Raw genomic sequence first — 24,535 nt, 5'->3', positions numbered from 1 at the left:
TTCTTAATACATTTTAAAATGAATAAAATTATAGACATAGCTTTGGTACCCTATTTCGGCCACCTTCATTCTCATAGTTCCTTGCCCTTTGGGAATTCTTCCAATATCTTTTTCACGTCATCTCGTTTGTCGTAGCTACATTTTTTGTTATTCTTTAGGATTGTATAATCTCTAGAGTACGTAAAATCTAAAAGTTCATGGAAATTCGAGGAACAAAAAAGGTGGCCGAAATTGCAAGCTGGCCGGAATTAGGCACACTTACCCTATAACCCAGTAATAATATAATGTATTTTTTTTAAATTGAAAAACTAAAGTCATCCATTCCGCAATGCGATTGAGAAAAAATGCATGAAATGATAACAAGCATCACTCCACCCTGAAACCAAATTCCAGCAGTTGCTATAAGAGAAACCGCACTATTTTCGCCAAATAATTTTTCATGTTCCATTAGTTAATTGCATTTGTTAGATTTAGATGGGCAAACAATTTAAGACGCTCATCAATTATCTCACAAAGTTTGTACAGCTTATGGTTTTTCACTCTAAGAAATGCTGCAAGTCATTCATTTTAAATTTATAATGAATGTCGTCTTCCACAGTGATTAAGGCGATTAGTGAAACAACCTCTGTAAATGCGAAAATTCTGGGTAAATCTTCAAAGGAACAAGTAGAGCATAATCCAAAACTCTTTCATCAGGAAAAATTTATATTTAATTTACGAAAAGAAGGGAATTCAATCAATTTTGTAGAAAGAAAAATTCGACAATGTCGCACTAGGATTAGATAATTGCTTGCGGAGTCAGAGCCGGTCATTTACCTCTCTTGAAGGGTACATCGTCGTTCTAATTCTTCGTTGAAGGAGTTGTCAAATATCTCATCCTCCAGCCAAGTTTCCACAGTGCACAGGCTCGTGCGACGACTGCACCAGCATGTATCACTAGTATCGAACACCTTGCTCTTGAGCACGTCCCAAGAGTCAAGGGTTTTTGGGTCTCCCTCATCAGTGTCCCATGGAGTAGAATGTCTGGCATCCTCAGCACCCCAACTACTATCCCAATTTTCAAAATTGCACTTATTCTCACTCCCGAAACCACTGTCATCCGGGAATTCTGGCCAGTTGTCGTATTCAGATCTTCTCTGAGCGTTCAGGTGCTCATTTCGCGGAGACAATTGCTCAAAATTGATGGACATCGAGGTGTTTTCTTCCATGGGAGGGAAGTGGATACCATTTAGAGTAGAGGAGACAGTGCTAGCATTGCTATGAATGGAAGGAGACTGATGGAGATACTTCTTATTCTTGTCATACTTCACTTTCTCGAAGACAATGGTTGAATTCTGCGGAATAAAGGAAAAACGAGGCCAAGGGCTTAGCGGATTTTTTTAACCCTTTATGGACGATTGGAACACCGGTGTCCCATAAAGAAAATAATTTTTCCTGACTACCTAAAGTTATTTTTCCCTTATGTTTGAACGTTTTTGCAAAGTAGAAGATTGAAGGAATCTAGGATAATTTTTGCAAGTCTCCAGCTATTTGTTATATAGTAAATTTTTAAGCTAAAAAATGACGAATTTTTAATTCTCGTAATGAAAATTATTTTTTTTTTATAATTCCAATTTTTTTTAAGCAAAACCATTTTGGAAATAGAAACTACAATACTCAAACATAATATTTTTCATTAGAGTGAAAATTATCATTCATTGGAATTGTCAGAAAAATTATTTAAATTTTTAGGCTATTTTGGTCCCTATTGCTCATAGGTGAAAAAATGCACCGAATCAGAATCTCTTGGATTTTTTAAGGTTAGATGTAAGACCTTTTATTGATTTTGTTTATCCGTTTCATTTTTATTGCTGATTTTCTGTCCGCGAAAACTGTCTCGTTCTTAAAGGGTTAATTCTGTTGTAGGTTCTTAAATGTGGCTCTGTAAGTTTGTTCCCTGATCTTTCTTTCCATCGTTCCTAGATTTTCGCCCTTGTATTATTTTCGGACCAGAAAATTTCACTCTAACATATACTTCAGGCGAATTGCAAAAGTGTAAGAAATTGAAGGAATTCCTACCTGTAAAAGAATACTAGGCTCTTCAAAAGCATTGAAATCTTCATTGTTCTTCCCTTCCGACAGTTTTGCTTCGAGATTCGAGCAAATGGTTTCTTCGACTGTTCTTTTATCGACCTTATCCACCACATCTGCAGCATCTGGTTTGAGATTCCGATCACTCAATCCGATGTAGATGCGATTTTCCGTAAAAACTATCTCTTCGTCATCGTTGAAGCTCGATAGGGGCCAGACATGGCGTCTATTCGTGAGATTTTTCTTGCCTACAGAATCACGTCGGAAGCACTTTGCCAGATTTTGTCGGTAGTTGCAGTACTTAGTCATGGCTAGATCCGAATAGGAAGGATCGTCATCGAAGGAAGCCACACTCCAGGCCCCATAGTCAGATCTAGGGCTCACTTCACTCCTATCCACTCGACTTTTCTGTAGGCGATATTTACCAATTGTTCTTGGGTGACTATATCGAGATTTTAGTCCATCTGACTCTTGGGACTCATCGTCATTCACTGATAATTTTCGCAATAACTGCAAAGACAAGGAAGACAATTAAATTTGGAGCCTTTTCCATCAGACTTTATCATTCACTTTAGTACATGGGGCACTCTTCCCGCCAAACCTCCCCCATCGAAAGAGCCAATGCACATTCTTTTAGCTACATTATTGCCAATTACTCCCACTTTATACAGACTGTTGCCCAAGAATATTTAATGGAATTCCAGTTTCTGGCTGTTTTTCCAACACCCACACTTTTTGCCACTCAAAATCACAACAGCAAAGTGCTAAAGAATCGTGTCCTTCTCACCAAATATTCCGTCTTTTATGATTTTCATGAATAATGTGAATTATGGAGAAAACTTACTCTCTCATTAAATGGAATTGCTTGAAATTTTCTTACAATTTCTCTTGTTGAACTTTGATTTATAAATATATACATAACATATATGTATATTAGAATTTGCAAGATTCTGCAATAACATCAAATAACCTCGAAGTGTAGGAGTTATATAAATACGTGCAGAAGATTTTAGTGCTACCTACAAAGTCTCCACAATCCTACAACATAAATGAATTTATCTTACAAACTTAATAGATTTTGATTTCTAACATTGCATTAAATTGTTTATTGAATTACGTGATTATTAATTTTTGTTTAATCTGTATTCAATTTTACCTTTCAATGTTAAAGTGTAGAATTTACTGTTTAATAAATTCAATCTAATTTCAAAATATTCGAATGACCTAATTAGCATACTTTCACAAATTAACATTATAAATTGATGAAATAACTTTTATACTTGGGGCAAAAATCAAAAACTTGATGAATATCATGGGAATACAGCAGACACAGAGAGATTACAATCTATATGACTGTGCCTGAAGACTTTTCAGAAACTGTAATTTGTCTCTGCGAAAGGACTTTCGTCAAGATAAACAGCCATTAAATGTTAGTGTACACCAGTGTTCATGGTGTTCAATTGCAACCGACTCTTGAACCCACAACAGAAGAGAGAAGATAAATTTTTAATGAGATACCATCCAACCAATTTTGCTACATTTTATGCGAATATCCCTTTTTCAGGTTTTAAAATTACATAGCTTTCATGATATTGTCATTATTAGGGTGGTTATAACTTTATAGTTCTTGTATTTTATCATGAATAAAGCAAAGATACAGAAAACTTCATAAAGAAAATAGAGTTTTTGTGAAAATTTGTATCTGGAAAATCAATATCGTTTGAATAGAAATTGTGTTGTAAATGTGTTTGTAGTTTGTATAACTTTGTGTGTTCTAATTTTAGCTAACAATAATTATTTTTATTAAAGTGCCGTTCAACACCTAATAAGACGAACCAGGCATTCTTGCAAGGGATATTTCTAGACATGCACCATATTTTCTCACCCAAAAATGGATTTAAAATACAATGTCCTATGGAATTTAAAGGGGTTCACCTAATTAAAAGCTCAAAAAATCGATATTTTTTCTTTGTTAAATCGATAAATAAACTATCTGAGAATAGGGTAAAGATAGGGTAATTTAGAATCATGTGTATTTTAGAATTTTGAGATTTTTTCACTGCTTCAGATCACCAAACAGAAAAAGAAAACCACGAAGAAGTCATTATAGGTTTAACAGTTCGTCTTCGTTGTTTCTTTTTTTTTGCCATCTAAAACTGTTAGGAAAGCTCACAGTACCAAATTCGAATTCTATACCTATTCGAAGATATAGAGTCGAAACTAAAGAAGGTCCGAGTACATTTACAACCTTTACAGCAGAGGTGTGCTAGAACCGTTATAAAACCAAATAAACATCAAAATAAGTTTGTTTTGGTAGCGTTTTGACCATTGACGTACTAATTTGATATTTATTCGGTTTCAACGGATCTTGCACGCCTCTATTTACAGCGTTCGGATGAACATCCAAAACATTGAATCGCGTTTTTCCTCTTCTCATTTTTAAGAGTTTGTTAAATTAGCGGGTAAGATAACATTAAAAAAAAACTCATTGACCGAATGAAATGAAGAAAGATTTAGGGTGAAAGGAACGTCTATTGACACTTTAAGAACTCGTGTCTGCACCTATTGACACCCTACTCTGTACTATTTGGGATATGAAATTTGAACATCTCTGTTTATAATTAAAGGTATATGACAGAAAAAAAACATTATATTACTTATATTTTACTAGATACATTAAATAATTTTCATCATTTTGACAAAAGTGTCAATAGGGGTTCCCTGTCGAACAGACGTTCCTCCGACCCTACTCTTTAGAATAATTGTTGAAAAACTGTTTTCCTATTTTTCACAGCATGTTTAAAGTGAAATTTTGTCACTGAAATTGAGTTTTTTCGTATTTTTGAAAAATGTATTTTTGGGAGAATATTATGCAAAAACCATTATTTTCGGTGCATAATTTTCGATTTTACAGGCCTAATACATTGTGAGTTGTGATCTAGGAAACATAAAATTTTTCGTTTAACCCTTTAAAGACGAATGGGACACCGGTGTCCCAAAAATTAAAACTATTTTTTCGAATTAACATTAAAATGACCAAATAACTTTCTATTGTCAAAAAGAAATCATTTTTGTTTTTTGGACACGGGTATCCCATTCGTCCTTAAAGGGTTAGGAAGCAATTTGCTAACAGGAAATATTTTGTTTCATTGACATCAGATGAATCAAGTCTGAGTAATCTTGTCCACAGAAAAGTAAGTTCTTTAGTTTTTACACGATTTTGAGTGAGTAAAATTTTAACAAAGATATTGTATGGAAGTCTGTTTAATAAAATGTTTCCAGCTTTTTAGCCATACTGAAGAAGGCGCATTGTCACCTCGAAAGCTTTTGCGAAAAAATATTGTTGTTTGGTCCCTGAAAGGATCAGCATCCCTGACGCACCCAGAAAGAGGTCATTTCCCTATTGCATTATACATATTTTTCGTGAGTTATTCTATTAGCATCTTTACAAAAAGGTTATCGTAAAACAGGCCTGAGAGTAGCTAAATTTTTAAAATTGTTAATTGAAAATTTAAAAAAATTATTTAAATGTATTACTTTAATATGCCTACGAGCTTGAGTTAAAATAAATTTTATATTATGTTGATAAAAGGGGTGAACAAAGCGTTCCAGGTTTTGCAAGGTGCTCGGACTTGTGACTTAGATGCTATATACCCATTATACATTAAAGACTTTTTAGGTACTTTCACATCATTTATCGGCTCTCAACCGATTTAAACCGATTTATAAATTCCTCAAAAGATTGCCCAATATAGTTTTAAAAAAAAAGACTAACAGAATTGATTTTCGAAAAAAACTTGTCGTTTTATAACCAGTTCATTTCCGACTCACAACGGATTTGAACCGATTGATAAATCTCTCAGAATATTGCCCAAAATACAATTGAATTTCGGATAATATGAGTTATCGAATGAAATGGTTCATTACCAGATTGGAAATGGTCCAGTTTCCAATTCAAAATTAAATTCCAAAATTCCAAGACGTTTCCAATGAACCCAAACATAAACCTATGATGTTGACAAATACGTTTTCTACAGTCATTTTAACTTTTGACCTTGAAATATCGGTTTAAGGAATGTTTAAATAGTATTTTCGTATATGGATGAAATGTCTGTCTTGACAACCTTTAATGCATATCCAAAAACAAACGAAAAATCATATGACGTGTACCAGAGCAATTCCAAAACATATGATTTTGGCGAGAACGGAAGAGGCACTGGTAAATCAAATGGATCAAATTGATCCAAATTTGATCCTTTTGCAAAGGATGGATCAAATTTCAAACTCTGAATGCACATTTATCATAATAGAACATGTTAATTTCGGAGGCAGTCAAAATCCCGAAAGGGCTAAAATCCCGAAAATCAAAATACCGAATGTTCAAAATCCTGAAAGGGATAAAAATACATGAAGGTTAATGTGTAGAATAACTTCCCAAGACAGGTAAATTTCCCTTTGCCTCCAGCAAGCGCAGGTGCAATCGTGGAAGTAGCTATGACACTTTTAAAATTTCGGGATTTTGGCTTTCGGGATTTTGGCGTTCCGGATTTTGGCTTTCGGGATTTTGGCGTTCGGGATTTTGGTTTTCGGGATTTTGGCTTTCGGAATTTTGACCGGCACCCGTTAATTTGATCCATCCTTTGCAAAAGGATCAAATTTGGATCAATTTGATCCTTTTATTTTTTACCAGTGGGTGGGGAAAAATGAAGGTCATGAGAATTAAAACACGGGTTTTGACCTGGTTAGGATTTATTCCTTTTTTCTCTTTACGACGTTTCGGGGATTGTTGTCCCCTTCTTCAGGTCTACAAATTAAACAAAATTAATTTTTTTTTCCCATCCCCGAAACGTCGTAAAGAGAAAAAAGGAATAAATCCTAACCAGGTCAAAACCCGTGTTTTAATTCTCATCAATAAAAACTGACCGAACTACATCTAATGAAGGTCATATTAACGGTGATAGGATCAACTCCAACCGTTAGATCTCTAGGCCTGTTGATAGCCAGACGGACAGACCGACGGGTGAACAGACTCCTGGGCACATCATACGTGATAGACAAGTTTCTTCATTAGATATGTTTAGGATACATCAAGGTTTTCGGACACCGATGGAGTTTTTGTTTTATTACCCTGAAATTCTAGATGAAACTTAAAAACCAATTAGATTGGTATGTATTTAATATGTATCTAATATGGTAGATTAGAATGTAGGCATGGTTCAAACAGAGTGAACCTTCAAACAATGTGAATTTTCTCTTTAGCTGCAAAGCAAAGAGCTAGTACGTTGAAGGTTCACTATGTGCGAAGCATGCCTACATTTTCCTCTATAGACAAATTTATTCATCACCAAAAGGGGAAGGAGCCATCCTGCTCCAAAGTGGGATAGAGAATAAAAGAGAAGAAGAATCAGGTCGAAATTCCGTTCGCTATCACCAATGCCTTTGAAGTAGAATTTCGTTTTGATAAGAGACTGCATAGTTTGCAACGTCTACTGCCGTCTTATCGTCGGTTATCCATATCCAGAGCAAAACGGTGAAAAAGCTTCGTAAGCCTTTGCTTTTTCTAGCTCTTGAAGATGGTCTGTCTGTACGCTCTTTAATGATAGGATTGATGGAGGCTATCTTTAAGTGCTAAAATTACAGAAAAGCTTCCGTAAAGCAGGGGTGCAAAGTCCCTCCGAAGTGCAAAGTCACCTGCATCTATGGTACAGTCTATGAAAATTAAGCCATTGTTTGGTTATAATCATAAATGTAACCATGGGCATTACCAATTTTCCCGCATAGTAAGCGACAGCTTTCAGGCTTCGTACATACTCTGGCTTCGAACACTTCAATGAATCTCACTTAATTTTTTTCAGGAAATGTGTAACAATACTTGTTATTAAAACATATTGCCATAGATTAGATTCATTAAAAAAATTGGAAAAATTAAGTGTTCGAAGCCAGAATGTATGCGAAGCCTGAAAGTCTTCCCCTACATCAATTCCGTTTTATCCGAGACACTTTCCCCTAGTTTAAAGACAATGGTGACTTAGCTTCTAGTAACCATCTACCAAATTTATCTAGTTAGGGGAATGTTGGCATGGTTCGTACAAAGTGAACCTTCAAACAACGCAAATTTTCTCTTTGTTTACAAAGAGCTAGTTCATCATTTCTTAGTCATAACATAGATAATTATCAAGCACATGAGACGAGATGAGAAATAGTAAGTCAGCTCTTTGCAAACAAAGGGAAAATTCTCATCGTTTGAAGGTTCACTCTGTGCGAACCATGCCTACATTCCAGTATGCTTGTGAATTTAACCTCTGACATATTTCATGTGACAATTTATGTGATATCTGATAACTCTGATAAGCTCTATAAAGTTAAAGAGAAGGAAAAGGTTTTTGGGAAATTCATAACATTTCTTTATTATTACAAAAAATATTTAAATATCTGTAGGGGAATGTTGGCATGGTTCGCACAGAGTGAACCTTCAAACAACGCAAATTTTCTCTTTGTTTGCAAGGAACTAGTTCGTCATTTCTTAGCCATAAGATAGATCATTATTAAGTTTATGAAACGAGATGAGAAATGATAGGTCAGCTCTTTGCAAGCAAAGAGAAAATTCGCATCGTTTGAAGGTTCACTCTGTGCGAACCATGCCTACATTCCCCTAACAGAATTTTTATCATTACACCCCTCACGAAGTTGTACAAAAAAATTAAATAAAAAGTTTTGTTCGTCAATGAAAGTCTATGATATGCAATACTTCTAAAAGCTTCCCTAGTGCAAAATTTCCCTTGAAATTTTGTAGTAACATATTCTCAAATGATATTTTCAAGTGGTTCCATTTGAGTGAAATGCTATCCCTCTCAATTATGCGTCCCACAATTCCATTTGCATGGTAAGTTCTCCAAATTAATTCACAACACACTTGCAACCCCTGACCTTTTGACACATTCCAACAATTATGAGTCTCTTATCAGCATGTGCCCCCCCCCCAAAGCCCTTCAAAGAAAATATATATATATATAAAAAAAAATAAAGAATTTAATGTTTTTCGAAGGCGCAAATGGGATGGAATTACAGTCAGTAATTGAGTGCCTCATGCTGGGGTATTCTTTGCCGCCCTCGGTCAGACAGAAAATATTACCCCAAATGGTTGGGATTATTGGGATGATGATGATGAGAAAAATAATGTTCTTTTCTTTTATTTTGGACGCGAAGGATGGATAAAATGGGATTAATAGTCACCTTCATGCAGCATTTCTTCGTTCGCTTAAGAAGTTGAGACATTGTCATTGTTTGCTTCTGTTGTTACACTTTCTATCGCTATAGTAACGATAATTTTCTGCACAACACTCACACTTTTATTGCCGATTCACTTCGATGGACATTTTTGGGGGTGGAGAATAAAACTTTTCCTCCTTTTTCCTCTTTTCACAGCGTATTAAGAAAAAAAACTTTCACTTTTTCAGCTGATCTCAAGTTTCACAGGATTAATTTGCAAAGGAAACAGGAAGAAAAACCCGTCTCACCTGCTACCGAAGGTGAGACTTTTTCGTGAACTTTCCTGTAACCTCTGGCGAGAGAGATGAGATGTATGCCTCACTATTCCACGGAGGGTCGTCACCGAGTAAGACTTGACTCATAATCTACACATAGTTTTATATCATCCCCTCTCAGGCACATAGGGTCTTCAATAAAGGCGCAAAATCCAGCTCTTTTAGGGGAAATGATGGTACATCTGAGGGGAATTTTTTTTCTATTGGAGGGTTGAATGACTCTTCGGATTCCCCTTTTGAACTTCTTTCCATTAAACTTGAGTCCCTCATTCATGAACATCTCTTGAAAAAGGGGGAAGAAAACAGACCATGACCTTACCATACAACCATAAATAATTTCTGGTGCACCTGAAGTATCAACAGGAACTTTCTTAAACTCTCCCAGAGCTCAAGAAGACAAACCACAGAGAAATCCTCTTCCCCAGGTGAATAATCAAACTTTCTCCGGGCCGGAAGGAAAATTTTAGCCAGAGAGTTTGAACTTAAGTCTCAAAATTGCGTCTTTTGCAGTCGTAACTTTTGCTCTAACACACGTTACAAAGTTTCCGACACTTGAATGTTGGTTATTTTGGAAGATTAATAATGGATTGTTTGGAGAAAGTTTAGAGGAGACTGGGGTTGATTTAGCCAGCAAATGATACTTTTTTATAAAAATGATAAAACCTGTTAAAGCCTACCGTTAGAGCCGTTAGCTCATCAAAACTAGAATGTAATTAAACTTTACGTTTTTCGAAATATAAGTCGCTACAAGGATAGGAGAGATAGGGGCAGAATTAGCCAGCAAATGAAGCTTTTTTTTCGCGCGTGATTTGTGAAAAAATGATAAGGTTTGTCTAATGTTTTTATATTTCATAGCATTAGGATATTGGCTGTATGAAACAGTGTAGTCCAAGGCTCTAAAATCCTTGAGTTTTCTAGAGAGGATGATGGAAAAAGTATGACACATTGGCTACACTTGCCCCGTTCTGGGTAGATATAGCCACTTTTGGGGTACTAATTGCCACCAGTTTTCCAGACGAAATTTTAAACTGGAGATGCCAATTATTGTTTCGCTTGATACATTGAAGCCCACTGATATTAAATATGTCATTTAAACCTAAAGAAAAAAGCTTTAGCCGACTTTTTTATGACATTTTTGTAATTGCGGCAAAATTGATGAAAATATCCTGAAAAACTCTATTTCACTGCTCATCCAAATTGCAATATTGCTTGGAATATCAATAGTACTTTTTCATCTAACAATTATCCATGTACTGGTGAAAAATCATTGATAGTTTTATCCCGCCACGGAAGAGTGGCTTCAACTGCCCCGAGGGCTGTTTCAGTGTTTATCGTCTTATATAAAAAAAATTGGATAATTATTATCCAAGTGAAAAATATTTTTTTTTAAGATTTATTAAACCAGAAACGAGGTAAAACTATGAAATCTTGACTAAAAACTCAGAAAACCGAATGCTGGTCCAAAAACTGTACTATCAAAATTACAATTTTATACCCATTTTATAAAGATGCTTCTAAATTGTAGGATAACAGGATCAGACTTATAGATATTTCTGAAAATATGGGGGTGTTCCTACTTTCATTAAAAAAATACTTTGCTCGATGTACATTTTAAGAAAAACGAGAGAAAATCCTCTGACTAATTCTACCCCTGGCTATAGGTACCCCGGTCTCCCCTACTAATATCATTTTAGGGATTTTAGAATGTTTCGGTTGAGGTCTAAAAAAAAATGTTTCATCGCTCTTGAAAAATCGTTTGTGAGTCGCTTAGATCGCAAACAACCTTTGATTTGATCCATCGAAGTTGCAGAATGTCGTCTCTTCTAATTAGAAAAATTTTAAATTGGGTAATTGATAAGCTAACAAAATGATTATGTCTACTTGACGAAAGGATCATACGATATTTTGGACATCCGAATGGCCATTGGAAATCAAGGACCACTATGTTGAAAGATTTGGACATCCGTGAAGGCAAATTATCATTTTTCAAGAGGAAGTTATGAGGCCGTGGGTATACAAAAATTTCGGTAAAACGTCACTGGAAGTTTCAACAATATTCGATACCGTCAAAGAAATTGTGCATTAAAAAGATTGAATATAAAGAAAGTTCCGTCGTTCATTTACGGAGCAAAAGAACTTCTGCGGTGTCCGGATACAAAATTCCTTGACTCTTCCAAAAGCAACATTTTGTTGGTCAATAAGCTGAAGACAATCCTTTGGCAATGCTAGGGCATTCCGAAGAGACTTGAGACCATTAAGCCAAAATAAGATCGTATATTAAACAAAACGGATAACATTCTTAAATTTTCATGTACTACCATTTTGTCCGTATTTCAAAAAAGTTTAATAAAAATAGGAATAATAACAGCGTTTTAATTTGTTCCATTTTTCTGTGTTATAATCTTTTTAGAAAATATAAGAATATGATCATATTTTAATTAAAAAAGTTCAAAGGTCAAAGTTAATACTTATCAAGATAGAAAAGCCTACTGTCTAAATCTACCCCTGGATGATTATGACATGGCTTCCCCTATTCATCGACGGCTTTATTCCATACTATTTTAAGTCGACTTAGAATTCATATTACTCCGAGAGATATGTTGTTCCTGGGATCAAGATCTACAACTGGTGAAAATTTGGTAGTCATCCGGTGTTTGGATAACGAGATATTCAATTTTTTTCGAAAAAAATACATGGACAGGATAGGAAATCGTCTACTTCAAATGGCTCTCCTGAAAAGTTGTCATTCTGAGATAGAATAGTGGGGAATGGAACCGGCGTCATATAAACTGCATATTTTCGCGTTACAGTAGACTCTCTCTCAATTGGGCATTTGGGGAAAAATGTCATCCGGTATATCGATAGATTTGGGCGCCAAAGCCTTTGTAAATTCCACAAAAAGCGCTCAATTATAAAGAATCACGATAAAATAGGAAAAACTACAGTGAATTTGAGCAAATTAGCTTCATAATTAAACGTGAAAATTGTCAACAAAATTTTTCTCTCGATTGAAAAAGTGCCGATTGAGCGAGAGTCTACTGTATTTTCATCCAGCCAAGTCCTGATAATATCGAGGTCCGATTCATCGCATCACATACGATGTCCTCCGATCCACCACAATACAGGAGAACCATGTCATCAGCATACGCTGTCATGGAGCCATTCAGATCGCATTCCAACAGATCATTCACGTACACAAGAAACAACAAAGGACCATGCACAGATACCTGAGGAACACCCAACTCACAGGGCAACGGTTCACTGACATGACCGCCACAGACTCGCACTCGTTGCACACTTTCCACTAAGTATGCTCTCAACCAGTCCAGAAACACTCCTCGGAACCCTGCATTCTCTAGTTTTACCAACAGTAGCTCCAGATTTACCGAATCAAAGGCCTTCGTGATGTCAATAAAGAGAGCGGAAGTGTGCATCCTAGGAGAGTAATTCACTGAGTCATTCAGACAGCCAACAAGTCTCCCAATGGCATCCTCGCACCCCAAGCCCTCACGAAAACCAAGCTGGGCATCCGAAAGAAAGCTGTTCGAGCACAGAAAATCGTGCACTCTCACATAGGCTGCTTTTTCCATGATTTTTGAAATTGCAGAAACTAGAGTAATAGGCCTATAATTGGCGGAGAATCGCCAGGATTACAGTGAGTGGCGTATAGATGTGGAGGCTTAGTTTTTTAAAGGAGCCTTGTACACACCTCTAAAAGTAAAACAACTTGCATAATTTTAAAATTTTTATTTTTATTGCATTTAAAAGACTCAAAAAGAAATTTTACAATTTAAAATTAAACATCTTCAATGGAGAATACAATTCAGTTCTTAAAGGCCCAATTCCAAGATTCCAGGCCTAGAGATTAATCTCAGAATTGAGGGATGTATTAGCGTGTTTCATGCCTCAAATATCACGACAATATGGAGGGTGTCTGTCTTTGAATAGTCATTTAGAAAATTCAGGGAAATATACTGTTGGATTCCGACATGGGATACAGTGGAAGTCAAAGAGAGAATTCTGGTTTGGTTTCTGTTCTGCAATTTTGATTGTGTCGATCCTGAATAGGATCTTCTGAGCATCAAAACAATTAAAAGAACAACGGTCAGAAACTCATCTGATGATGGCCATTCCTCAGCTAGCGATTAATGATTTAAAAAGTTATTCTAAAGATTGCTTTAATGCCTTGAAGTTGATAATATCTTGTAGCAAGTACGCTACAAATCGTGTACTGAAAGGTTCTGGAGTGGTCTTGGTCAGACTCTTAAATTGCGTATTCCGAAAGGCCTACAGCTACAAATCTTACTTCCTCATATCTTTACTAGTGATGATCGACTTAGGAGCTGATTCGAAATTCGAACACGCTTTTCGGGATAATGTTTCGGACGTTTACCGTCCCATAGCGGAGACTAGCTATAGTGCCAGTAGTCGCCAAAGCACTTCTCAGACCTCTCAGACTCAACACACCAAATGAGTATTCATTGCTATCGTTAGGGCTCTGATAGGCTCAGACTGATCCCCGAGAATATTTAGCCTGGAAATTTATCAGTAAGATTATCGATTAGAGAGGTCTTTTGCACAGTTTTCCTTTAGCTAATCCTTTATTGTCAAATTTTACAGGTTAAATATTTCCGAAGATCAGCCTGAATTTTTTAGCTTAGAAGAGTCTTCATCAGGACGGACTTATTCTTTTCATTTCCACTAGGTTCAACAGTACCACTACAATCAAAGATCGAAACTTTCGTTAACAAAAGAAAATTGAAGAACAGAAACCAGACCAAATAGTTCTCTTCGACTTCCATTTAGGAAAACATACCTCTGTCAATTCCCACATCAAATGTACGTCTTCTTAACCTTTTTCAATGTATCAGTTTTGAAATTATTTGGGTCCTTCTCGAGACTTTCTGTACTATTTTTACTCTCATGCCTCCTATCCTTACCATCCATACCCTCGAGATCCACCAAACCTAAATTGTCAACCTTCCTTGGTGGTTGTGGTGTATCGTGCGGTCCAAAGATGGCGCTGTGTGGTGATGGTGGAGAATAGAGATGATTGGCATTCATAAGTAGATTGACATCTTTACTGTGAGCTAAATGACGTGATTTAGCGGACCACGTTAGTTGATTGCGATGGTGTTCGAGTGGTCCAGTAGCCAGAGGGCACTCTAATCTACATCTATGTCCCACTACAATCCCTACAAGTGCCCCTACAGCTACGGCAACAGCAGCAACAGCCACAAGGGCTATTGCCATTGTTTGAGCCGAATAGGCACCAGCTAGAATAACATCAGGACCTCCATTGGGGCAAGATGTATTCTTATGTTGATGCACCAAATAGTCCGTTTCAGGTTCCCTACCAACATTACTAACGGTTCCACGTGTTACAACCCTCTCCTCAATCCAATTATCATCCGGACAGATACTCCTAACAATTTCCTCATCATCCATCGCATGTAGCAACGTCCTACCACCATCATACATTCCACTAACCTTCTCACATGCTCTCGATCCCTCATTCCATCCACACATTGGATCCCTGGCCGTCAGACAAGCTCCACAGCTTGTCCAATTGCCACAATCCTCAACCCTTACACTCACCATCATTCCACCACTAACTGCTACTATCCACTGATCCCCAACTACTGTTAATTCGCTCACTACCTGCCTCCGTGGCAAAATCTGCCATTCAGCCACAATCGTCGTCTTCACAGTTCCATCAACAACTTCAGTATAGAACTTTAGAAGACTTCCATCCCTTGTACCAGCAAATAGAACACTATAATTCCTCCCATTGGGACCTACTTGCTGCACTACAACTACACTCTCCAGCTGTCGACCTGTTGTCACTAGTAATGGTTCTCCATTCATTGCTGGAACTGCTCGTTCCATCAATGGATGATTCTTCACAAAATTCACTGTAGAACTAGGCAAAGTTCGTGAATCCTCAACACATTGGCCAGGTCTCGGGTCCGTCGGTAGGGTATTCGGAAACACAGGCAACCAACTGGATCTGCAATAGGAATCCCAATTTCATTCAAACTCTTTTTTTTTTCAAACTTACTGTAAGAACAATGAATTGAGATTAAACTTACTTTTGCACAATGGCGTCCGTTCAGTTAAGTTATTATATTAGTCTACTACTCTCACACTTCCTTTCTCGCTCTCACACACACTTGATTTACACCTCTGTTTTCTTTAAGTCTCTTATTTCTCATTCCTCTCATATACCTAAAGTCTGTCGTTCTCATCAATTGTTTTTTGAGTGCTGAAATTATTCTTACCTTGAGTCCTTCTGTGCCTTGAAAGGTCCTTCAAATGCCTCAATGATGTCTACCATGCGAAAAGCGCAGATAGCACTGCCCTCTATGGAATTTTCTGGTGTTCTAAACACACCATATATAACATCTTCACCCTCAACATTGACAATATCAGTCATTGCAATGACATTGTCAAAGTAGAATGGATAATCCCCAGGAAGACTACAATTGATCCTGGCTTTGAGGAATGATGTCCAACGATCAATAAAAATACCCGGACCTCCTCTATCGGTCCGGCACACCCTGCCGATGCGTGAATAGACGGCCTTGCCACAATTCATGAATTCCATAGAAATCTCCCGGAATACAAAGAAGACGTAGTCACTGTAGGCTGTTGCTCTGACAAAGGCCGGTTGATTGAGTTGCTTAAGATCATACTGTTCGGTGCGTTGGTGTTCACGATAGATCAGGGCATCACTCTCCGAGAAATCAGCTACGGTGCCCGTAAACAGATGACCATCGACAAAGGTATAGGCTGAACTGTGAGTAGGGCTGTAGGGACAACGGCCCTGAGCCTCTTCATTGTCACCTCCGCCAGCGCCATCCAGTGGCAAATTGAAGTGCCTATGAGCAGAGGGATATACTTGCTCAAAAAGTGTTTTTTGGAAATAGTGGAAAGGCCTTGAAAAAACTGTTCAAGTATTCATAAGATAACGAGGGATCGTGCACTATTAAAAAGGGGACTATATAAAATTTACTATCCTTCATATAAAATTCAACCAGACGATCGTCTTGTAATTTGTCTTCATAGATTTCCTAAGGAGAAAATTGCTACATTGATTCTGTTGTGGACAGAATGCCATCTAACGTAAATTTTATGGATTAATATTTTTTGGCATTGTAATTTAGGCCCTTCCGGCATTCAGTCTTTTCATTTTGTGACTTTGATGGCGAGACACGCGAGACGACGACTGTGGAAATTTGTTTATTTTCTCGAGTAAGTTCTGAAAATGGTGTAAAATTATGTCATCTATTGAATCTAAGAGGGTATTTCTTTTCTTTGCGATAGGTTGATTAAATAGAGACAGACGGATTCAATAGATATTAGGTGATATCCAGAATAAGATTGAAGTTTTATTAGGTAAAGACAAAGACGAGATATTTGGTAATTAGGACAACTTTTAATCAGTCGGCAATTGACCGTCATGGTGCAAATTTGTCTAACTCTGTGTGAAAAGGTAGTGATTGTGAAAAACCCTGACCCGATTTGTCCAATTAATCTCAATACCTGAAGAAGGGGACAACAATCCCCGAAACGTCGCAAAGAGAAAAAAGGAATAAATTCTAACCAGGTCAAAACCCGTGTTTTATTTCTCATCAATCAAAACTGACCGAACTACATCTAGTAACTTTTAATCAGTTTACTTATAAGCTCTACTAGATCTACTCGGGAATTAGCCGTGTCTCGCCGGTTGTAAGACGACGACAAATAAAAAGCATTTACAAAAAATACAGTCCACTCAAATGTTTGCCGGAAAGTTGTGACGAAGTTCAATGCCAGGGAGGAATACTCCTCTTATAAATATATAACTGAAGTAGTAGAGGACCCACTGATATGGTGGGCTTCAAAGAAAACCGTATTTCTAAGTCTATTTGCACAGGCTCGAAAGATATTTTGCGTATGCCCTTAACGTCAGTTCCAAGCGAACGGGCTGGTACAGTGATTTGATTACACAAGCGTTCCCGTTTAACCACAATCATCGCATCAAAAATATATTTTTGTACAAGACAATTACAACAATTTATATAAAATTTTAAATTCAAATAAAATAAATTCTAATGATCGTTGGTTACGATTTCTAATATACCCTGGCGTATTCGGGGTCCCTGGATATACAAGATCCCGGGACATTCCGGGGTACCGGATTCCGGTTTGCAGTATGTCCGCGGTTTCGGGATATCGGAATCCCTGATTCGGGAGTACCGGATGTAGAAACCCGATATGTTCAGGGTTCCAGGTTCGCAAGATCCTGGAATATTTGGATACTTGTGATATTCGGGGACGCGAAGTTTCGGAACATTTGAGGTACCTGCATATTCGCGATCTAGCGATTTCGCGATTCTGGAATATTCGGAGTCCTGGGATTTCGACATCCTGGGATATTTCGGGTCCCGGGATATTTAGTTACTCAAGTTTTTAGGGCAGTAGGATAACTGGTGCGTGAATCAGGCTCAAACTGTATTTGAGATGTTGTAATGATTTTTTAAACAGTAAGTTTAAACTCTTTCCAAGGGTATGCTACATGACTAAAAATTTCATTTCCTGTATTCTATGATGTTTCGTTTAAGCTACTAATTCCAGATTGTAAAATTTCATTTTGATCTGCTTGATCACCACTTTTATTTCCAGAGAATTTCCATTGAATTTGGCGCCTTTACTGTAAATTTCCAATGAATTTAGCGCGATTCCAATATATTTCCAGTATATTTGGTGCGTGTCGCAGTAAATTTTCGCGTAATTCCCATGACACCAGTGACACTTTCCAAAATGTTTCTAGTGTTAAATATTTTATTAAATTGATAATGTGATTTTAACATATTATTTAGTCGATCGCGCTCACTTTTGAGCAAAATAAAATGGATAAGTTATTCAAATTTCAAATTATCCACTTTAGCAAACGCTAAGTGCTGAAAATTAGAAGTATACTAGCTCATTTTTTTCTAAATGCTTGGAAAATTTTACTAAATAATAGATAACTCAGAAATTAAAATAAGACTGAAGATAAAATTTGAATTTCAATGTTTTTTTTAATCCTTATCTGAATTTACAAACACATTAATAAATAATTATAATGTCAAATAGAACCCAACCTAAGCTTGCTAATCTAACCAAAATAGGGAAAGGATACCACGAGTCTCTAGATTAAGAAAAAATCATAATTGGTTAAAAGTAGGGTAAATTAAGCCAACTCAAAACCTGCTCCAAATGGAAATTTTCGTTACTCCAAATGGAAACGTTATTGTTTTCATGATAAATACAGTACTAAATTACTATATTTATATATTTTCTATACCTCAGTTTCATTATTTAGTTAATTTTGCTCCAAATAAAGCGAAAATCCATTCATATTCACAAATTTTAATTTGTTAATTTCTCAGAAAAATGAACAGTGTACCTTTTCACCATCGAATTCTTTATCGATCGACCATATGTTCCAATGAAAAACACAATGAGGTAATTGTTGTTTATTCGTTTTGTTTAACATTTATGTCATATTTCTGGCTAATTTTAGTTAAATTAAGTGCTAATCTTTATTGTTAATGGTACGTGAAGTTTTCAAATAAAATAATTACCTATTTCGTGAACAATAAGGGTTTTTCTGAAGTGTCTGCAAATGCTTCAATAGGAAACCCAGAAAATATCAATTTTTTTGGAGAACTTTTTTATTGTTTTAGATGGGAAAGGAGAAAAGACCAGGAATAAGAATAAATCCTGCGCTTAGGAGCAACTCAACAAGGCTTTGGAAGCCTTTCGTTGAGGTTTCATTTACACTGTTTGTCTCCAATTAGAAACTTTCCCTTGTCTCCATTTGAATTAATATGTTTCTAATAGAAGCATTTTATGCTCGCGTATTTTCCTTGTATTTAAGAAGTTTTCAAATTATATCTAATGAATTTTCACTAAACAGTAACATTCTAGAAGAGTCAAGTAGCATATTTATGTAATTCTCTTCAGAAAAAATATAAACTTAATGTGTTGAATCTTCTGTCAAAGTTAAAGGCTCTGGAAATGGTTTTGAATTAGGACATTTACCCTATAATTTCCAAAAACACTATCTAATTCTCATATTTTTGTATGTGCCAATTCAAAAAATATTGATCCAACTAATTATTTATGAGTATTTATTATTTATTGAAATTGATTAAAAAATTGGTGTCATTGCAAACAAGAGCTCTGTTTTCATAGATTAAATATAAACTAACGCAATATATCTTTCAAAAGCTGATTTATTAAGCAAAAAGTAAGTAAGGATAATTTAAGAAAAATCATTTTATTTCAAAACAATAATACGAGGGACAATCTGGAAATACAAGTCTGTACACCTATTTCAGCAATCTCTTTAAACTAATCCAAATAGCACTCGGCGTCTTATTCTTCAAAGTAGTTTTTGTAAGATGATATTTTCTCATTTGGTAAAAATCTTTGTCCTCAACACAAAATTTTTGGATTAGGGAAAAAACGCAGTTAGTTACATGGTGCTGGATTTAATGAATGTGGAGGAGGGTAATTTAGCAGTTTAAATTTTAAATCGTAGAATTCCGTGGATTTTAATTAGTGGATCATCTATGATTTGTTTATATGTGTAATGTCGTTCAAAAACAATTAATTACTAATTATTTAATTAGGGATTTATATTGGATCTTTTCCATTTTCAAAAATAGTCACATCTATACTCTTAAACAAAACTCATTGAACCACAAAATTAGAAATTCTTGTGCGTACATACCTAACAGATCGAAATCCATTAATCAACCAATTAATTCACCTACCAATTTCTATGAGTCACTCTTTTACTGCTGATAATAATTAATTTTTATTCATGAGAATCATAGGAGCATAAGTGAATCCAGTCTTATTCGACAAGGAACTCACAACTACACACACGAAACATATCTAATTATTGTACATGTGAATTCACCACTGCCTTCCATTGGAATTTTCCAGTTGGAGAAATGTCATTTTGAGATAAAAGGAGTGAGAATTCTCCTTTTCCGCAAAATAAATATTAAAAAAGTGAGTCAAAAGTGTTCTTTCCATTCCAAAAAGTGTTGTGACTTTAAATTGACTTAGATAGATGAGAAAGAAGAAGAGAATACTTGAATTTTTGAAATGAGACTGATAAAAGTGTATTTATGTGTAGCTCGAATGCCGTCGTTCGGAAGACTGTCGTTCGTTTGCAAGTTTATTTGAACCTTAATGTTCAGTACTGTTTTTTTGCCATCTGAAACTAGAGTTGGTAAATTTCAAGAAATTTCATGAATTTCCGACTAAAGTAGGTGGCGACTGCTGTGAAATTTTTAAAATTTTACCATTTCTATCTGAAACGCAATTCATACAATTTTCCATGCGTGCCAACTGTCTTTCGGGCAGTTTTCGACCAGTTTTCATGGTTGCCAACTTTGTACACCGCAGTGATTGCGGCAAGTGCGAATTGGAGTTAAGATCAAGCACTTGCTTGATTAATTTACTTATATGCAACACAACGATCAAGATTAAGCGATTTTTGGAAAAGAAAAATCCTAAATTCACAATTTATAGAAAATACCATCCAATTTTTTCTCAGTGTAGCTCAGGAAATTAATTGGTGAACAATTTACTAACCTGCACATTGGTTTGTAGGAATTTGTTCCGCATATCAATGCCTTTTGAGTATTAACTTGAGCATAGATTCTGATATAGTTCTGACAGTCACTATGTTGTTTTCCTTTGAGTAAACATAGCTCTCTGTGGGCATCTGTTGAGCCCCATTGTATGCTTCCACTGAGTCCAAGAGCGCCCCCATCGGTTACACTGATATTATAGAGCGCATTGCGCCCACCAACAAGCACTGATTGACTCCCAGGCTGACTGTGGAGGAGTTTGAGATGATCTGTTGTGTTTGTTGTAAATTGACTGACTGTCAATGGGGCTCCTTTGGCATGTGGCACATATATTTGATTTTTGTCCCACGCTACTACTGTGTGTAGTGCAAGAAGCAATCCCAAAACTTCTAGATAGTGCATCTTAATTTGATGCCTTTTGGGAGGCTGAATCTGCTACTTTTGTATCATAATAACAATCTTAAGAGAGCCACCAAGGCATTTAGGGTGTTGCGAGTCAGAACTACAACAACAACAAAAAAACACAATCAACTAAAAACAATTGAGAGATCTTCAGTGCTCACTTTTGGCCACATAAAACAACTTAGAAACAGTCACTGTATCGATTTAGCAATGAATTGTATGAAGAAAATTGTTGAGATAGCTATTTTTCATGCCTTTAATAAAATTCAACAAAAAGACGAGCTTTTGGTGCAAGAGATCAAAACAAAAATGGCGATCGATGCATTCGTCACACAACCCAACAAATAATGCTTCTGGAAACAAGAAATGGACTCCTCAGACAATATTTAACATTTTAGCCAAGAATATCAAAGATCAACTCAAAACAACAAAAAACCAATATAAGAGGCTTAACTCAGTTTTAGTAAATTATAATAAGATAGAATAGAATATTAAAAATTGAAATAGCATTGACACAGTTCTGCTGTATCGATAGATATTCTTCAGAAATGTCCTATATGTTCGCTATGATGGAAGCTGTGATAGCTGACACAATCCATTACTCTTGTATGGAATTGGTAGTTACATGATAGGGATAGTGTAAGCCATTTCTTTATTCGCTATGTAAAAGCCATACGAAAACTTTGAAGTATTTCCATTGCCTCTTCATAATAATGTAATCACATGTAAGCTATATAAAAGGTTTACACAGGTATATTTTATAATACAGGTACGATATAGATATACATTACAAATGACTGGTTGGAGATCTTATGATTTTAAAAAAACGTCTATAGAGCAATGGAGTAATATCACAAATCAGAAAACTTAATGTTTTTAACATTAATAACATACTGACGCACAAATGAAGAGAGCGAGAAAAATAAAACAATTGTGGTTACTTGACCAATTCATTACTAATTGAGACCAATGCAGCTGAATTGAAAATTTCAAGGCCTTTCCAAAAAATCCAAATTTAAGCATAATCGGTTAAAAAGTCAGCCCTAAAAAGTTGTTTAAATTTCGCTTCCAAAGATACAAAATGGCGAATATTCCGGTTACTGGTATGTATGTATGATATGTCCTCGCGGGGCGCGGGGCTACGTGCAAAACATCGGAAAATCATTCAAAGAGCTTGGGTCAATTAAGATAAACACCAAAGAAGTTGGTTTTGGAGGGAGATGAGGACAAGTAGGACAAAAGACCATATGAAATAATGTCCATTTATGAGGGGTCACCGGAGAACGGAAGTTGATGTCTCTTACCGTGTGACCACTACCTCAGAAAAAAGCATAAGGTCAAATAAAATAAATCATGACCATGTCACATTATAAGATTAATATTAAGATTAATACTTTCTGAACTGCAAGAATGCCAAAAAAAAGATAGCAAGTGTTTTATCATGACTCTCTCTCACGCTTCGCTCGAAAACTGACCGAATAAAAGTTGGCAAGCATGGAAAATTGCTCTAATTGCCTGTAATACGATTCAGAAAGCAATTAATACGAACAGAATATCTTACTCATCGTATTATTCCACTAGAGTGTACTCTTTCTAACACACGTGATATTCCATTTGAAATTTTGAATACTATATACCTCTCTCTCCGGCTTTTCTTAATATTAATATTAATCTTATATGTGACACCACGGTCAGTTTACGGTACTTAACCGTTTTATTAATGATTAAACCAATACAGCCGGGTTGGAAATTTTCAAGATATTTATAAAAATTCCAGACTAAATCAGTTGAAAAATGAACCCTCTAAAATGGTTTGGTCATTTTCAAAAACTGAAAATGACGAATTTTCGGGTCATAGGTCTGTATGTACGAAATTTTCCTCCTGACCTACCTTCAAAACATATCCGAAAATCATTGAAATAGCTTGGAGCAATTTCGAAAAAAAAACAGAAAACATGTTTCTGGAGAAACAATGGAGTGAAAAGAAAAATGTTGTTATATAAGCTAACTAAGGGTAAGAAAAGACGGAAAGAGAGGTGTATAGTATGCCAAATTTCTAATGGAAAAATACGTTTTGTTAGAAAGAGTACAGTCTAGTAAAGTAATATGATGAGTAAGATCATTATGTATCAAACCGTCCAAATGGTAACATCGTTCAAAAAATGATATATGAAGTCCAAGTGTATGTGATTGTCCAAGTAATTCCCCAGAAACCTGATAAAAACTTCCCCTTACCTACCCATACCTGAGGAAGGAGACAGCCAATCTTCGAAACATAGTAAAAGGAGGAAATAGAGGAGTTTAAAAAAGGTCTATACGGTGTTTTTTTTGACTCTGAATTATCCAAAGAGACCGAGAATGAGAATACAATAAGATATTACTGTTCGTATTAATTGTTTTCTGAATCATATAACAGGCAATTCTAGCAATTTTCCATGCGTGACAACTGTGATTCGCTCAGTTTTCGAGCGTACGTATTGCTGCCAACTTTGTATGTAGTGGGGAAATGTGAGAGTAAGGCAAGAAATATCAATTGTTATCTTTTTTTTTGCCATTCGCGCAGTTCAGAAAGTTATTAATCTTAATATTAATCTTATATGTGCATGGTCTTAAATTAAACATTGTTTAGATTTACGCTAATGGTTCTAATACACTTTATAGACTTTATAAATTAGTTTATGGGGGATAAGTAATTTAGAGAAGTTAAAACCTTAGATGTGAAGTCTGTGTATAAACACCGTAAGTACCGTGGCGACCGTGACTTTGTTCTTTCTCTTCTAAAAGTCACGACTTTTCAAGCATTCTGCAAAGCTAAGCTGCTTTGATACACCCTCTCAACGCTCTCAACATATTAAAGAAAATGTGATACTTTTTAAGCTA

General features: G+C 35.9%; 2 protein-coding genes across 3 annotated transcripts; both read right to left on the bottom strand.

Moving 5' to 3' along the window:
* Positions 1-692: 692 nt before the first annotated feature.
* Positions 693-9,701, bottom strand: LOC129804924 (uncharacterized). The gene is made up of 3 exons (XM_055852710.1): positions 9,304-9,701; positions 2,059-2,580; positions 693-1,334 (listed from the first exon to the last, which is right to left on the bottom strand). Exons 1-3 carry the CDS (start codon positions 9,349-9,351, stop codon positions 813-815), a joined length of 1,092 nt encoding a protein of 363 aa, XP_055708685.1. The 5' UTR covers positions 9,352-9,701; the 3' UTR covers positions 693-812.
* Positions 9,702-13,346: 3,645 nt separating this feature from the next.
* On the bottom strand, positions 13,347-21,969 carry LOC129804890 (semaphorin-1A-like). Of its 2 annotated transcripts, XM_055852610.1 has the most exons (4): positions 21,817-21,969; positions 21,255-21,755; positions 15,896-16,495; positions 13,347-15,624 (listed from the first exon to the last, which is right to left on the bottom strand). In XM_055852610.1, exons 2-4 carry the CDS (start codon positions 21,653-21,655, stop codon positions 14,448-14,450), a joined length of 2,178 nt encoding a protein of 725 aa, XP_055708585.1. In that variant the 5' UTR covers positions 21,656-21,755; positions 21,817-21,969; the 3' UTR covers positions 13,347-14,447. The 2 variants fall into 2 exon arrangements, with proteins under 2 accessions (XP_055708585.1, XP_055708586.1); XM_055852611.1 differs by having other exon boundaries at positions 21,255-21,969.
* Positions 21,970-24,535: the final 2,566 nt, after the last annotated feature.

The sequence above is a fragment of the Phlebotomus papatasi genome, chromosome 2 (assembly GCF_024763615.1).
Source record: "Phlebotomus papatasi isolate M1 chromosome 2, Ppap_2.1, whole genome shotgun sequence".
NCBI classification, from domain to species: Eukaryota; Metazoa; Arthropoda; class Insecta; order Diptera; family Psychodidae; genus Phlebotomus; species Phlebotomus papatasi.
This window is presented reverse-complemented; position numbering and strand designations above follow the sequence as displayed.

Coding starts and splice junctions, on each gene's coding strand:
- LOC129804924 (XM_055852710.1), bottom strand. CDS start 9,351: ATGACAATGTCTCAACTTCTTAAGCGAACGAAGAAATGCTGCATGAAG. Junction 2,581..9,303: donor CGAAGAAATGCTGCATGAAG/GTGACTATTAAT, acceptor TTGTCTTTGCAG/TTATTGCGAAAATTATCAGT. Junction 1,335..2,058: donor AGCCTAGTATTCTTTTACAG/GTAGGAATTCCT, acceptor TTTATTCCGCAG/AATTCAACCATTGTCTTCGA.
- LOC129804890 (XM_055852611.1), bottom strand. CDS start 21,655: ATGCACTATCTAGAAGTTTTGGGATTGCTTCTTGCACTACACACAGTA. Junction 16,496..21,254: donor TCCTACAAACCAATGTGCAG/GTTAGTAAATTG, acceptor CTCTGCTCATAG/GCACTTCAATTTGCCACTGG. Junction 15,625..15,895: donor AAGGCACAGAAGGACTCAAG/GTAAGAATAATT, acceptor TTCCTATTGCAG/ATCCAGTTGGTTGCCTGTGT.